Source organism: Tupaia chinensis, unplaced genomic scaffold (genome assembly GCF_000334495.1).
Source record: "Tupaia chinensis unplaced genomic scaffold, TupChi_1.0 Scaffold000639_1, whole genome shotgun sequence".
Lineage (NCBI taxonomy): Eukaryota > Metazoa > Chordata > Mammalia > Scandentia > Tupaiidae > Tupaia > Tupaia belangeri.
Genome location: NW_006160160.1, coordinates 2,430,769 through 2,445,639, shown reverse-complemented (window position 1 = coordinate 2,445,639; position 14,871 = coordinate 2,430,769). Strand labels below are relative to the sequence as shown.

The following is a 14,871-nucleotide window of genomic DNA, read 5'->3' as shown; positions in this document are numbered from 1 at the left end:
TGGAAATCTGATTGGCCACGTCTGGCAGATCCAGTGGTAAAACAAATATATAAGCCAATAATGTTAATGTACTGTAGATGGGTTATAAGCAAAGCCCAAGTCACAGATGGCCTTGGCTGGGCCTGACCCGGCCCAAGTAAGGAAGGGTGCCTTAGATGTGATCTAATCAAGCTGAGGCCTGCAGAGCTTTGAAATTTGCAAGAGAAGTGGGTGAGAAGGTAGGCATTCTAGATACAGGCATGTATTAAAGCATGGGTGTTTGTAAAAGTCTGAAGTAATATGAAGAGTTATCCAGGTCTCTACATGGTTGACTGCCTTGTTATCTTCTATAGTGACCCTAGAAGCACCTTTCCAGCATCCTAAGAACTCTTTATCAGAACCCTTTGAAAACAACCCTTTTTAGTCCTGGAGAATCTTAAAAGATATTCATTAGAAGAATGATATAATCTGGCTTGGGTGTTAGATCACTTGGGAAATAGCATGCAAGATGGATGGGTAAAACGTGAGAAGAACAGAACAGTTAGGAGAATTGTGATGACCTTGTTATTGACAACAGTCTCTGAATAACGTCCATGTTGTTAATATTGACTGCACCAAAAAGATTCCTTGGGAAACCACATTGAGTACCGAAATTAGTACAATGAGGAATCTAGATCCTTCCAACTCAGACCAATAAGCAATGAGATAGACTAAGTTTAGTTTGGAAGTGGTTTGGAGAACAGGGTAACATACTTAGGTACAAACTGGATTTAGCAAAATATTACTTGCCTTGGCATTTGGTTGTAAAAAGCAGCATGGTATTGGATTGTTAATATGTGCGTAAGATCATGACTAGCAGTTGGCATAATGGCTATGTCTCTGGACTCCCATATAGTCAACTGCAGTTTGAGTCCTAGACACAGTGGCTTAAACTCACGCTGGGCGCATGTGTGTGCATGCCCAAGATCCCAAGAGGAGAATGGAGTAGAAGGGATCGCGGTGTGGCCATCCTTCCTGGGGAGTGATTTTTCGCTTTCTGTCTCTGTCTTTATGGCAAGCGCACGAGCCGTATAGCAAAAACCTCTCCCCACTCATAATATGTAATGATGAATGAGGGAATCTTCGAAAAGTTTATGGAAAAAAATGCATGGATTTTAAAATTATTTCACGCTATAATAAGCTCATAATTTGACTCCATTTTTCCACAGACTTTTGAAGTCCCTTCTTATATTCATCATAGTCTTAAATTACTATGTTACTTTTTTCTTTGTTTCTTTTTTCAATAATGTTTAAAGGATATAGAAATGTTAGAAATAGGTCAGAATGACAATAGGGACAGAAAAGTCCTAAAAGAAAAGACCAAAATAACTGGGATACTTTGGTTCCCATGGACTTTCTTCACAATTTCAATGATTTGAAGATATAAAATTTAATATAAAAAATATAAAAATATAAAATTTAAACTATTTTTGTATTTTTTCTTTTTATATTTACCATGGTATATGTTTTACAAGTGTACATTTGCTATCAATTGAATTAATGAGAAGAAAATTGCACTACTCTGTTCAAATTATATTTTCTTCTAATGTAAATAGAACGTTTCAACCCCCCTTCTCCCAGGTTTGGATGATAGTGACATGATGAGAACACTAACTGATGCTTTAACAATATTTAAATGCAAGGTTATTATAAGTATCTGTCCTTTATCAAATATAAGGATTAACCTACCTAATTAAAAAAAAAAAACCCTGATTTGTCAGAATTTATGTTTACAATTTAAACTGAATTGTGGTAATCGATATTTAATCAATGTCTAAAATAGTCTCAGTGAAGAATATTAAAGTAATTGAAATTGACATGAAAGATTATCCAAGGTCATTCTGGGAACTGACAGTCACATAGTAGAGAGTCTAGCTGAAAGCATTCAGGAACACCCAGAATATTTTGAAGTTTGGGTTTAAGTCTATGAAGTGGCATTATCAGCCCTGCCCACATTCAGTGCTCCGAATTCAGTCTCAGGGACCTACTTTACAACAAGGAGGACTGGGTAAAGTAATTTAGTTGTGTAATCAGAAGGAAAATGTAAAAGATTTAAATATATATAGTATATCTACTTTAGCATCTCTTGCTGCAAACAGGAGGTAATAGTTGTCAGTGTTTCTTTGAAGGATTTAAGGTAAATAATTATTATAAAGAATTATCACATAGCAAATGTAATTAAGTGTTTTTATTGGTTAGAATAAAAAGTTATTATTTGAGACTGGAATATGGAATTGGGTAGTATGTATAATAGTATGTTTATACTCAATGTTGATTAGTAGTTAAAAATCGTCTGTAAGAAAATACTTAAAGTCCTTAGCCAAAACATAGCTTATAAATATTTAGAAGTTTAAAATAAACTGTATATGTAGGTAATGCTAAGTAAGTACCATGTATATATTAAAATACTTATATCGTACTCAAGATTCACTATATACACTTAAAGAAAATTGGGATTTTTTTCAGTGAACATAATTTTGTAAACATAATTTTTTACTAATCCACATGATTTTAACCCTTGGTTAGCCTGAAGTTGTAATTTATTACTTTGATAAAGTGTTACATTTACATTAAATTTGCAACTTGCCCGTAGAACAGTAGTGTTGTGCCTGCTGTGACTGTGACTGAAACAGAACTATGAGGCAGTACACTCATATTCACACCCAGTCACCATTTCTGCAGGGACTGTATCTAATGACAGCTGCTCATTCTTCTTTTTTTAAAATTTTTTTAAGGTTTTTGCCATAAGGTGTATGCACACAACAGAGACAGAAGGAGGTGAAGAGAGGGAAAATGAGAAACCACCTTCCAGGGAAATGGCCCTTCTTCTCCATTTCCCTCCTGAGATTTTGGGTATGCTTGTACACACACCCAGTGTGATTTTCAAGCTACCATGTCCAGGAGTCAAGCTGAAGAATTGGCCATGTGGGAGACCAGAACCTTAACAACCTGCTGGCCCAACAGTTACTTTTTTTTTTTTTTTTAACCTGAAAATTTGGTATAATATGTTTAAAATAGTATTACTATTACTAAAACATATTTCAATTTTTGTTTCTTTTAGGCTTATGGTATGTCGGCATTACCTTTAAATCTGATCAAAGGCACTAGAAGTGCTGCTTATGAACGTTTGGAAAACACTGAAGACATTGAAGAAGTGGAGCAACACATCCAAACAATTAAATCAAAAGTAAGTTAGCATTTTGTTGCCATTGGGAAGTATAAAATTACTCTCGTCTTTGAGCTGCTTTCTGATGTGACTTGGTCATTAGAAAACTCATGAGTATTTATACTTTTGAATTTTTTGCAACATATCCTTCAAGTACCATATCCATGTTTTTTAAAACTTTTTCTTCTTTGTAACATAGGACATTGGCAGTTTGAAAATTTGTATTAGTGCTCAAGTTGCAATAAAACAAAAGTTCTGCTTACTTTATCTTCAAGAACTTGCAGGTTTTCCAGTATTCTGATACAGAAATGGAGAAGGGATTGTGACATGACCATGCTCCATTGGGGGTGTTTTTGTCTCTCTCTGTCACACTCTCTCTCTCTGTTTCTCTGTCTCTTACTGATGAGCACACACACTTTCTAGCAATTATAACCAAAAACAAAGAAAGAATTTAAGTATAGACACTGGAAGGAGAGGAGAAAAACAGAAAACAGCCTTCTTAGTTGCAGATATTATCTACCAAGACAATCTAAAAGAACCAACCAACAAACTAGTAGAACTAATAAGAGTTAATCAAGATGCCTATATGCAAATTTTAAAAAATTGTTAAACAGATGGAGGATTAATAGGAAATGGTCCCATTTATAATAGTCATAAACTACAAAATAATAAGAAATGTGAACATATTTCTGATATAAATTATAGTATTTACTGAAATACGTAATAGAAGACACAATAAATGGAAAACCCCATCAGTTTCTAATTTGGAAAATTCAATATTGTAGAGATGACAGTTTTTCACAAGTTTAGGTATAAACTTTATCCAATCTATGAAAGTTGAAAAAATGAAATTTGCATAAAGTCTCATGCCACATAAAAAACAGATGGTGAATTCAAATAAAATATAACATTTATAAAACATGAGCACAAAGTGTAAGTAAAATTGTATCTTCATATAAAAAAGAACTTTCTAAACAAGACATAATACCCAGGTACTAACTAAGAGATTACTGGTGAACTTTAAATTTTTATGTTGTAAAATTTATGTAATAAAAAAAGAACTAAACAAAACACAGAAATCATGAACAAAGAACTCAAATAGGTAGTTCAGTGAAATACAGCTAAACTGTTGAGCAGAAATATGAAATGATGCTTCAACTAATCCAGTAGAATAGATTTTTGAAAGTTGGATTAAAATTTTATTATTAAGAAGTATGTGTTCATATATACAGGATCATGCAATCAGAAGGGACACTATGAAGGGAAGCTTTGATTTTTTTTTTTATAAGGAGTGTATATTTACATGCTTTGTAACTACATATTTTTTTCCAGATGAGATAGATGGTTGACTGCTGAGTTTCCATCCACTTTTTATTTCTCTGACAAAATTGTTATATTGTTCTAGTCAGTTGACAATGCAGGCTAGATTTCCATTTCTCACTCCTCTGAAGCATTCATCAAACAGGAAGATAATTTGAGTTTGTTTTAAATGGACCCTTAAGTCAGTTTACTAATTTATTTCTAAAATAATGAAAAATATCAGTGAAACAGAACTACTTAATTGTCTTAATCTATTATTGCATTTCTGACATAAATACCCAAGACTGGGTGATTTTATAAAAAGAATCGGGGTTTATTGACCCACAGTTCTGGTAACTGAAAGTCTGAAGGGATAGGCCTGGTGTCCGGCTGGCTTACAGCATGGCCAGTGGAATCACAGACAAGCAGAAGTGTGCAGAGAGAGAGCGAGCAAGCTGTGAGCAGCTCTCTTTTATACCAGCCAGCTTTCTGAAGAACTAAGCCCTTCTCCTGAGAGCTAAAACTAACGGGGTCTGGGCAGACACAATTCATCTATTCATGAGAATGGCGCCTGCATGATGCAAGCAACATAACCCAATCACTACCTACTAGACATTTCCCCCTCCCAATACCAAATTCCAAAACAAGGAACTTTGGGGGACAAACCATTATCCAAACTATAAAAATTGTTGTATCCTTTTGCTATTATAATGGATACGTTTTGAGAAAAGTGTTATGGTTAAGTATCAGTTCAGGTATCCCAATCACTTGACTAAAGAGAGGGATGAGGCAGGGTCAAATACACTAAAATAAAGAATAGCAGGAGTATGGGAATCAACATTTCTTATAAATAAACACATTTCTTTTGAATTTGCCAGAGGGCACAAGAGTTTGCAAGAGACAAGGGAAAAGTGAAAAAGCATTCCCCATGGGGCACAATCATGCCACAATCCCTCCTCCTTTATTTCTGCCTCCCTTTGGAATTTTGAGCACTTAGAAACAACACCTAGTGTGTTTCTCAAGCTACTAGGTCCAGTACTCTAACTGGTTTGGGGACTCTTAACCATGCTGTTGGCCATGTGGAAGCCACCTGCATTCACCACCATGCTACCAGCTGACCCAATACCTTTTTTATGAGGTGTTTTTTTTTTTTACCAGTAGTTCTCTTTCTATATAATTTTACCACATATTTGGAAAACAGGAATCATGAGAGAGGTCAGTATGAAACCCTCACACATCCACACTTTGTACTTTTTTCTTTTAATTTTTATAATTTTTTTTATACATTTACACTTCGATTCTGGCCTGTGTTCAAAAATTTAATTGTTGCATTGCTCTTATTAGGCATTTCAGTTGTAAATTTGTCTAAGTAGTGTGCAATTTAAAAAACAGATTGTGGATTGATCTACTAAATCTTGTGAATTCTTTATTAAGATCTTAATGATAAGGGAAAAAAATATTTTTTTCTATTATTTGCAGAGCAAAGATGGTCGACCTTTGCCCGCAAGGGATAAACGTGCCTTAAAACAATTTGAAGAAAGGTTACGAACACTTAGGAAAAGAGAGAGACATTTAGAATTCATTGAAAACAGCTGGTGGACAAAGTTTTGTGGTGCTCTCCGTCCTCTGAAGGTAAATGGAGTTTTAAAAAACAATGTTCCCACTCTTCTGAGTTTATATAGTACCTCTCACAGATACTGAGTTCTCCTTTTGAGACATTACAGCATGGTACTTAAGAGCATGGATTTTGGAGTTTAGGTAGTCTGCTTTTAAATTACAGCTCTCTTTGGTATTCAGGCAAGGTGCAAAACCTCTCTCAGCTTCATTTACTCATGTGCAATGTAAGTATTATTACAGAGTAGTCTGGACATTTAAATAAAAATATGATAATCAATATATAGTATGTTCCTAGCATATTTTGCCAGTTTGTACATTCCTATAAATAGATTTGAAACCCCAACTGAAAGTAATAGAATTTACCTCATTGTCAAATGATGCTTCTGAAAGTATGTAAAAAAGATATTAGTTCAGATGGAAGACCATTATTTTCTTTGATGGAAATCACTATTCACCAGCCTTGAATTCTTAGGATCCTAGTACCCATATATAAGTATCTAGATTGAATTAAAGACATTATAATATGTCTAGGACGAAAAAGCAACCAAATTGCTTGCTGTAGACTTTCAAATATGTTTATTCTGTATCTGGAGGTATCTCAAACATAATACAAATATTATGCATGTCTTAATTCTGAAAGTGCTGTCAGATGGACTGATTTGAAGTGAAGTTAGGCAATAAGATTGAAAGTGAGTTTTGCCTAAAATGTAAAGAAATGTTTCAGAAAACTCCGTCAGTAGTGAGTAAGATTGAATTGTGAAGCTGCTTTGTCTTCCTCCTAAAACTGGAATGGAATTGCATTAACTGTTCACCCTTAAAAGCTCTTCTTTTGAAAGGGTTTTTGAGAAATACACTATCATCAGTTAAATAGGTTTTTTTTTTTTTTAAATGGGATCACTACTTTAACCCTGTTAGAATAAATTATTTAAAGACCCACCTCAGTTTTTATTTCCCAAGGTGATTTGTCTTCATAGCATCAAAGGTCTGATGAACCCCTCTGCAACCCTTATTTTAATTCTAAATTTTTTATAGCTTATAAATATTTGTAACCTGGTTTCTAATATCAGCTGGCTTCTTTTAAACATGCTATGTCCCATTTCCCTGAATATATGTTTTAAAGGATTTTTAAATCAACTTTAAGTGTACAGATTGATTTTGCCAAATGTAAATACATACACATGTAGAACACCTGCATCATCCCTCAGATTTACCTTTGTGCCTTCTCCTGTTCCCTGGAATTGAGACCACAGCTAATCATTGGTGCCCTTTCTGTTCACTAGAATTCAGTTTTATATCTTCTGGCATTTCATGTAAATGGAATCATAGAATGTATACTCTTTTGTTTAGCTTCTTTGGCACAGGACAGTCTTTCTGAGATTAATTTGTGTTGCATGTGTTTTTTTCAGTAGTTCATTCCATTTTAATCATCAGTTAAATAGGTTTTTTTTTTTTTTTTTTAAATGGGATCACTACTTTAACCCTGTTAGAATAAATTATTTAAAGACCCACCTCAGTTTTTATTTCCCAAGGTGATTTGTCTTCATAGCATCAAAGGTCTGATGAACCCCTCTGCAACCCTTATTTTAATTCTAAATTTTTTATAGCTTATAAATATTTGTAACCTGGTTTCTAATATCAGCTGGCTTCTTTTAAACATGCTATGTCCCATTTCCCTGAATATATGTTTTAAAGGATTTTTAAATCAACTTTAAGTGTACAGATTGGTTTTGCCAAATGTAAATACATACACATGTAGAACACCTGCATCATCCCTCAGATTTACCTTTGTGCCTTCTCCTGTTCCCTAGAATTGAGACCACAGCTAATCATTGGTGTCCTTTCTGTTCACTAGAATTCAGTTTTATATCTTCTGGCATTTCATGTAAATGGAATCATAGAATGTATACTCTTTTGTTTAGCTTCTTTGGCACAGGACAGTCTTTCTGAGATTAATTTGTGTTGCATGTGTTTTTTTCAGTAGTTCATTCCATTTTATTGATGAATAGTATTCTCAGGTGTGTCTGTTTTATACTCTGTTTACCCACTTACCTGTTAGTGGACATTTGGGCCAATTTCTAGTTGTTTAAAGCTAAAATGTATAATATGATTATGAACATTTTTGTGCTATGTATGTATCATTAATTTCTCTTGGGTGATATGCAAATCAAGAACATAATGTACTATTGCACAAGCAAAATAGTATAACCATTTTGTTAAAAACTTGGCATTTTCTTATAAAAGTTAAACATATACCAAACATTTGATCCAAAAATTCTACTCCATTTTTAACAAAATGTTTATGCTATTTTGTTTTTCCACATTAATATTAAATTTCTATTTGTTTCACATCCTCGTCAACTCTTATGTTCCACATTAATATTAAATTTCTATTTGTTTCGCATCCTTGTCAACACTTATTTAATAAGTGTTTGTAAGAGTTTTTCTAAGGCATGTGCAGTAGTATTTCATGGTTTTGATTTGCATCTCCTTGATGACTAATGATATTTATGTTTGGCTCTTAGATATTTGTATATCTTCTGTGAAATGTGTATTTACATCTTTTGGCCATTTTCAAATTCAGTTTTTCTTTTTATTATGAGTGAGTTGCAAAAATTCTTTATTCTGTTGCTAGTACTTTGTCAAATATACCTATAATGAATATCTTCTCCTAATTTGAAGTTTATTTTTTAATTTTTATTTTTAATTTTTTTGGAGAGATTTTCACTATAGGGCACATGTGCTCGCCAGACAGACAGAGAGAGACATAGAGACAGAAAGTGAGAAATCACGCCCCCGGAGGGATGGCCATGCCGCAATACCTTCTCCTCCATTCTCCTCTCAGGATCTTGGGCACACACACACACACGCGCCCAGTGTGAGTTTTAAGCCACCGGGTCCGGGATGTGAACCGCGGTCGACTACGTGCGAGTCCAGCGACATAGCCATTACGCTAACTGCTGATTCCCCTAATTTGTAGTTTATTTTTTTATGGTTTTGTTTTCTTAACACTGTCAAACAGATGTTTCTTAAATTTTACGTAATTCAATTTATTTATTTTTGGCTCATATTTTTGTGTCTTCAGAAATGTTTTTCTGAAGTAACAAGCATTTTCTCTTATATTTTCCTCTAGTTTTGTAATTTTGACTCATGTTTAGGTTTGTGTTTAATTTTAAGTTAATTTTATTGTATGGTATGATTTATACTATAAAATTAACTTAAAATGGTTAGGGTTAGGGGTGTATTCCATTTTCTATATGAATAGCCAGTTGTTTCAGCAGTGTTTTTTTTTTTTTTTTAATCATGACCCCTTTGCTCATTGAATTCCTCGGTGACTTTGTCAGATCAATTGATTATATATATGTGGGTCTGTTTCTGGACTATGTCTTCTGCTCTGTTGATCTGTATGTCTTATGCCTAAGTGATATTACTAAATCTTTATAATCAGTCATGAAGTCAGGTCACATAAGTCCTTCAGCTTTGTTTTTCTTTTCAAAATTGTTTTGACTGTGCTAGACCTTCTGCAGTTCCATGCAAATTTCAGAATCAACTCATAATTCTACAAAATGCCCACTGGGATACTTACTGGATTACTTTGAATCTGTAGGTAAATTTGGTAAGAATTGATATATTAATAATACTGAACTTTCTAATTCACGAACATATCTTTCCATTTATTTACAATTTCTTAAATTTCTCACTTTTTTAGTGTAAGGTGTAAAGGTCTAACTGATATCAGGAGAAACTGACCTCTAAGTAGTTTTTCTTGTTTATTTTATTTATTTATTTTTTTGAATTTTTGTCATAGGGTGTATGTTCTTGCTGGAGAGAGTCAGATGGATACAGAGAGAGAGAAAGTGAGAAATCACCCCCACTCTCGGGAGGATAGGCATGCTCCAGTCCCTTCTCTTCCATTTTCCTCTCAGGGTTTGGGTCATTCACACATGCGTCTGGTGTGATTTTCAAGCCGGATCAGGGACTTGAATCATGCTCAGCCATGTGGAAATCCAGAACATTAACTACTATACCACCTGTTGGCTTTCAATACTTCTTTATGCTCTTGCAGATAATGTTGTTTAATGTCAGTTACCAATATTTGTTATACTAGTATGTAGAAATTTGGTTTTACACATTGATACTTATATTACAACTTGGTTAAATTTTTAGTTCTAGAGGTTTTGTTGTAGATTTCTACAGATCTTCATGATGATGTCAGTGTCACCTACTAAAAAACAGTTTTACTTCTTTTCAAAAGCGAGACTCTAATTGCTTTTATTTTTTTCCCTTCCTCATTTCACTGGCTGAAACCTCCAGTGCAGTCAGTTTACCATTTTTTTTATGTAAATAGTCATTTCTGAATTTTGATCTAAATTTTTACGTATCTTTCCATTGTCTGATCCTATGTTAGGAATAGGGTATTAAGCATTCCTGAAGGATATCTCTGGGGATGAAAACTGTATATTGGAGTTTAACATGCATGTGAATAGCTAAACACTGTATTTTTTACTTAAATGAGATATGAAAGTTATATATTACTTATCATTTCTTTGTCTGCGGTGAATACAATTCAGAAATAGGAAGACACATGCTTATTTTTTGCTTTTTAATTTTTAAAATTTTAACACTAGTTTATTTTTCAATATTAAATAACATAAAATGTTATAAAAATGAATGAATAGATGACAAGTTAAAAAACATGCATTTTTGGTGGGTTACTGTTAAGATATTTGAAAGTTGTTTTTTGTCTGTCATAAATAAATGAAGTGTTTCTGTGCCAATCACGTTTGCATTAAATATGTTCCCTCTTTATAAATGATGCAAGAGAAACCTTTACCTAGGTTTAGCTGAATTAGCCCAAATGCCAAATTTGTAGAGTAGGAATTAATAGGTTTTACTATAATTTAATCAGAAGAGTAATTTTTTTTTTGGAGAGATTTTCACTGTAGGGTGCGTGCGCTCGCCAGACAGAGAGAGAGAGACATAGAGACAGAAAGCGAGAAATCCCCCCCCCCGGGGGGATGGTCACGCCGCAGTCCCTTCTCCTCCATTCTCCGCTCGGGATCTTGGGCACGCACGCACACGCGCCCGGCGTGAGTTTTAAGCCACCGGGTCTGGGACACGAACCACGGTCGCCTACGTGGGAGTCCAGCAACATAGCCATTACGTTAACTGCTGGTTCCCAGAAGAGTAATTTTTAAAAAAAAAATTAATTTATTTATTTTATATTCATTCACTGTACATCTGTATATTGGTTGAGTCAAGGATGTTATCATACATGTTATCATCAAAAAATAATTTTCCATTCTTTGTTTTGTATACATTTTGCTTCCGCCCTCCCTCCCTCTCACCCTCTGCCATTTCCCAGCCTTTTCCCATACTGTCTCTGGTATCTATAGTTGTTCTAGTTGTTCTCCATTTCTTTTTTTTTTTTTAAATTTTATTTATTCACAAAAGATCTTAGTTAAATACTTTGAATAGCAAGTGCAGCCGCTAAGTATATATATCTGTGAACACATATCTGACTTTAGGCCTAAAGCATTTTTCACTTCTTAAACATTAGCACCCACATCAGCCTAGTAGAAGAAGGTAGAATGAGGTCCACTCACTCCTCCACACTGTTCATTATTTGCTGAAGGTGATTTAAGATCTATGAGAAGTTTCTGATACAAAATTTCTTTGAAGTTATGTTCTATCTCAAATCTTTGTGTTGCTTTTAATTCTGTACTATAATCCATATGTGGTTTATTATAAAATGTATAACATTAAATGTTTGCAAATGTAGAAGTTCAAAGTTATTTTGATATTTTAAAAGAGAAGAGTAAGGTTTTCCCAGAAGATGCCTGCTGATCTTGTGGCTTCACATTGCCTTGTACTACGTAAGATGCCCACACCTCCTTTTCAGAAGCATGGTGATTTAGAGCATGATTCTGAAAAATGAAAATAAATAATGACTCAGAAAAACTGAAAATAAAGTGGCTTTGGTGCTCTCATATACCTCCTTATTCTGCTCTTAACCAGCTGTGTACTTTCTTCTTTACTTCAACTCTTTAATCTCAGTTTTCTCATGCTAGAATGGAGTTACATATTTATTTTGTTATGGGAATTAAATGAAATAATGTATGCAACACAATGCTTTTTGATATAAATAGCTCAGAAATTACAGCTGCTATTTTTATAGTTCTATATATAATATTTTTCAGCCTCTTAAATACTACCATGGAACTCAAGGGAAAGATTAGTTTTGTGTTAAAACAATTATAAAAATAAGCGTCGAATTAGAATAAGTTAATGTCTCATTAAAACAGCATTTTTGTGTAATATCCAATACGTTTCTAAGCATACACTCTAATGTTTATTAAATACTTAAACTGCCCTGACAGAAGGTCATATTTTGAACTTTTACAACTAATGTACCTGCATAACCTATATATTCATTAGGTTTTAAATATAACTTGAGATACACACAGCACATGTATATGTATTTAAGTGCGTTTGTGTGTGTGTGTGTAGTGTTACAGCCAATAACACTGGAAGTATAACATACAAAAAAAGTTACTAGCAATTAGACATGTTGTAACTAAATGTGTCATTTGTATCAATAAAGGTGAGTGGACCTAACTTAGCACTAAAACAAATTTTCAAATTTTCTTCAAAAGCAAAATCCAACTCTATGCTGTTTTAAGAGACATACCTAAAACAATGGTTCAGAAAAACTGGAATTAAAGTGGTATTCAGAGATATACTAAGCAAATAAAAACAATAAGAAGGTGGATAATGATCCTGATATTAGACAAAATAAAATTCAAGACCATGAACATTAAGTGCAACAAAGGAGGACATTTTTGGTAGGCAGAATGCTCTTTTCTTCCCTCAGTAATTTTATAATCTCTATAACCTTCAAGTCTGTATCATTAAGTATCATTATCACTAAAGAAACTCTGCAGACATAATTAAGGTTTAGACCTTAAGATGCAGAGGTTGTCCTAGATTATCCAAGTGGACCAGTGTGATAATATGAGCCCTTAAAAGTTAAGAGCTTTTCTGAGTAGAGTGAGAGGGATGTGGCAAAGGTTAAGTCAGAGATACTCAAGTATAAGAATAACTTGACTTGCCATTACTGAAGATGGAGGGGGCAATGTGACAAAGAATGCAAGCAACCTTAAGAAACAGGAAAGGGTTACAGATAATTGTCAGCAAAGAAATGAAAACCTCAGTTCGAAAACTTTAAAAACTGCATTCTACCAACAAAATATGAGTGAACATGGAAGTGTTTTTTCTTTTCTAGAGTCTCCAGAAGGAAACATGGCCCTATCCTAATGATACTTTAGGTTTTTGGCCTTCTCAGACTAAGAGATCCAGCTGCTGACATACAGAAACTATGAGATAATAATTCAGTGCTGTTTTAGGTCATTAAGTTTCTAGTTGTTTGTCATGGCAGGAACAGAACATGGTTTTTATTTACTTATTTAGTTAGATAGTTTTGCTATAAGACACATATACCTTTCTAAGTGAGATAGAAAAATGGAGAGAAAGAACGAGAGGGATAATGAGAAATCCCCCTCTAGGAAGGTTGAACAACACTACATCCCTTCTCCCCCATTCTCTTCTTGGGAGTTTAGGCATGTACACACACTTGGGGCATTTTTCAAGCCACTGGATCCAGGATTCAAACCACGAAGTCAGTTATGTGAGAACTAGCTGCCTCAACATCCATGAGACCTGCTAGACCCAATAGTATGCTTTTTAATGTGGAAAGTAATAATCAACAATGAAAATATACTAGTTAGGAATATCTGTGTAACAAATAATAGCAACCACCTTTATGAACAAAAACTTGTAGATTCAAGGAAATATAGACTAAAACACAATAATACTGGGTCATTGAAGAAATCATATGCATTTTTCTATAGAAAAACATAGTCGTGACTTTTCTGACGCCCCCAATACTAGGAGACTAACTTAACACCATACTCAGGGGAAGACATTTCAGGTGGACAAAATTGAGTAAGAATATAGAGGACCTAAATATAATCAAAAGATATATCATAACTTTTTCATATCTCATAATAGAGAATGTCTTTTCTCCCAGTACACATGGAATACAAAAGTTTATCATATATTAATTAGGTCATGAAGAAAATACAAGTAAGTTTGATAGAGTAGATGTATTGTGGAACAACTCTTTTCTGATTGCAATGCACTAAAGCATATTCAACAGCTCTTGGGTGAAAGGAAAGAGGAAATAAAAACAAATTGCAGGGACCAGCAGTTAGCATAATGGCTATGTTGCTGGACTCCCACATAGTCGACTGCGGTTCATGTCCCAGACCCGGTGGCTTAAACTCACACCGGGCGCGTGTGTGTGCATGCCCAAGATCCCGAGAGGAGAATGGAGGAGAAGGGATTGCGGCGTGACCATCCCCCCTGGGGGGTGATTTCTCGCTTTCTGTCTCTCTGTCTCTGTCTGTCTGGCGAACGCACGTGCCCTATAGCAAAGAAAGAAAAAAAATTGTATTATTTCCAAAAATTAATGACACTGAAAACATGAAAATCTGTGGGATTTAAAACAGCGATCAGAGGAATTTATAGCCTGAAACGCTTATTAATAAAAGTAGAACTCAGGAAAAGATTAAATCCAAACACTGAATTTCAAAGGCAAAAACCTACCAAAAGAGCAAAAGAAAGCGTAGAAAGAAAATGAAAGCAGAAAGTGATAGGTCAGAGAGAGGCAAAACAGGTCAATGAATAATCTCTGTGTGTGTGTATATTAGTAG

General features: G+C 34.2%; 1 protein-coding gene across 1 annotated transcript in view; it reads left to right on the top strand.

The window, feature by feature from the left end:
* Positions 1 to 14,871, top strand: part of LMBRD1 (LMBR1 domain containing 1) — a 131,331-nt gene that overhangs the window by 61,902 nt on the left and 54,558 nt on the right. Inside the window, exons 8-9 of the mRNA XM_006159629.3 lie at positions 3,080 to 3,205; positions 5,963 to 6,115. Coding sequence (XP_006159691.1) covers positions 3,080 to 3,205; positions 5,963 to 6,115 — 279 coding nt within the window. The remainder of the gene's footprint in view (positions 1 to 3,079; positions 3,206 to 5,962; positions 6,116 to 14,871) is intronic.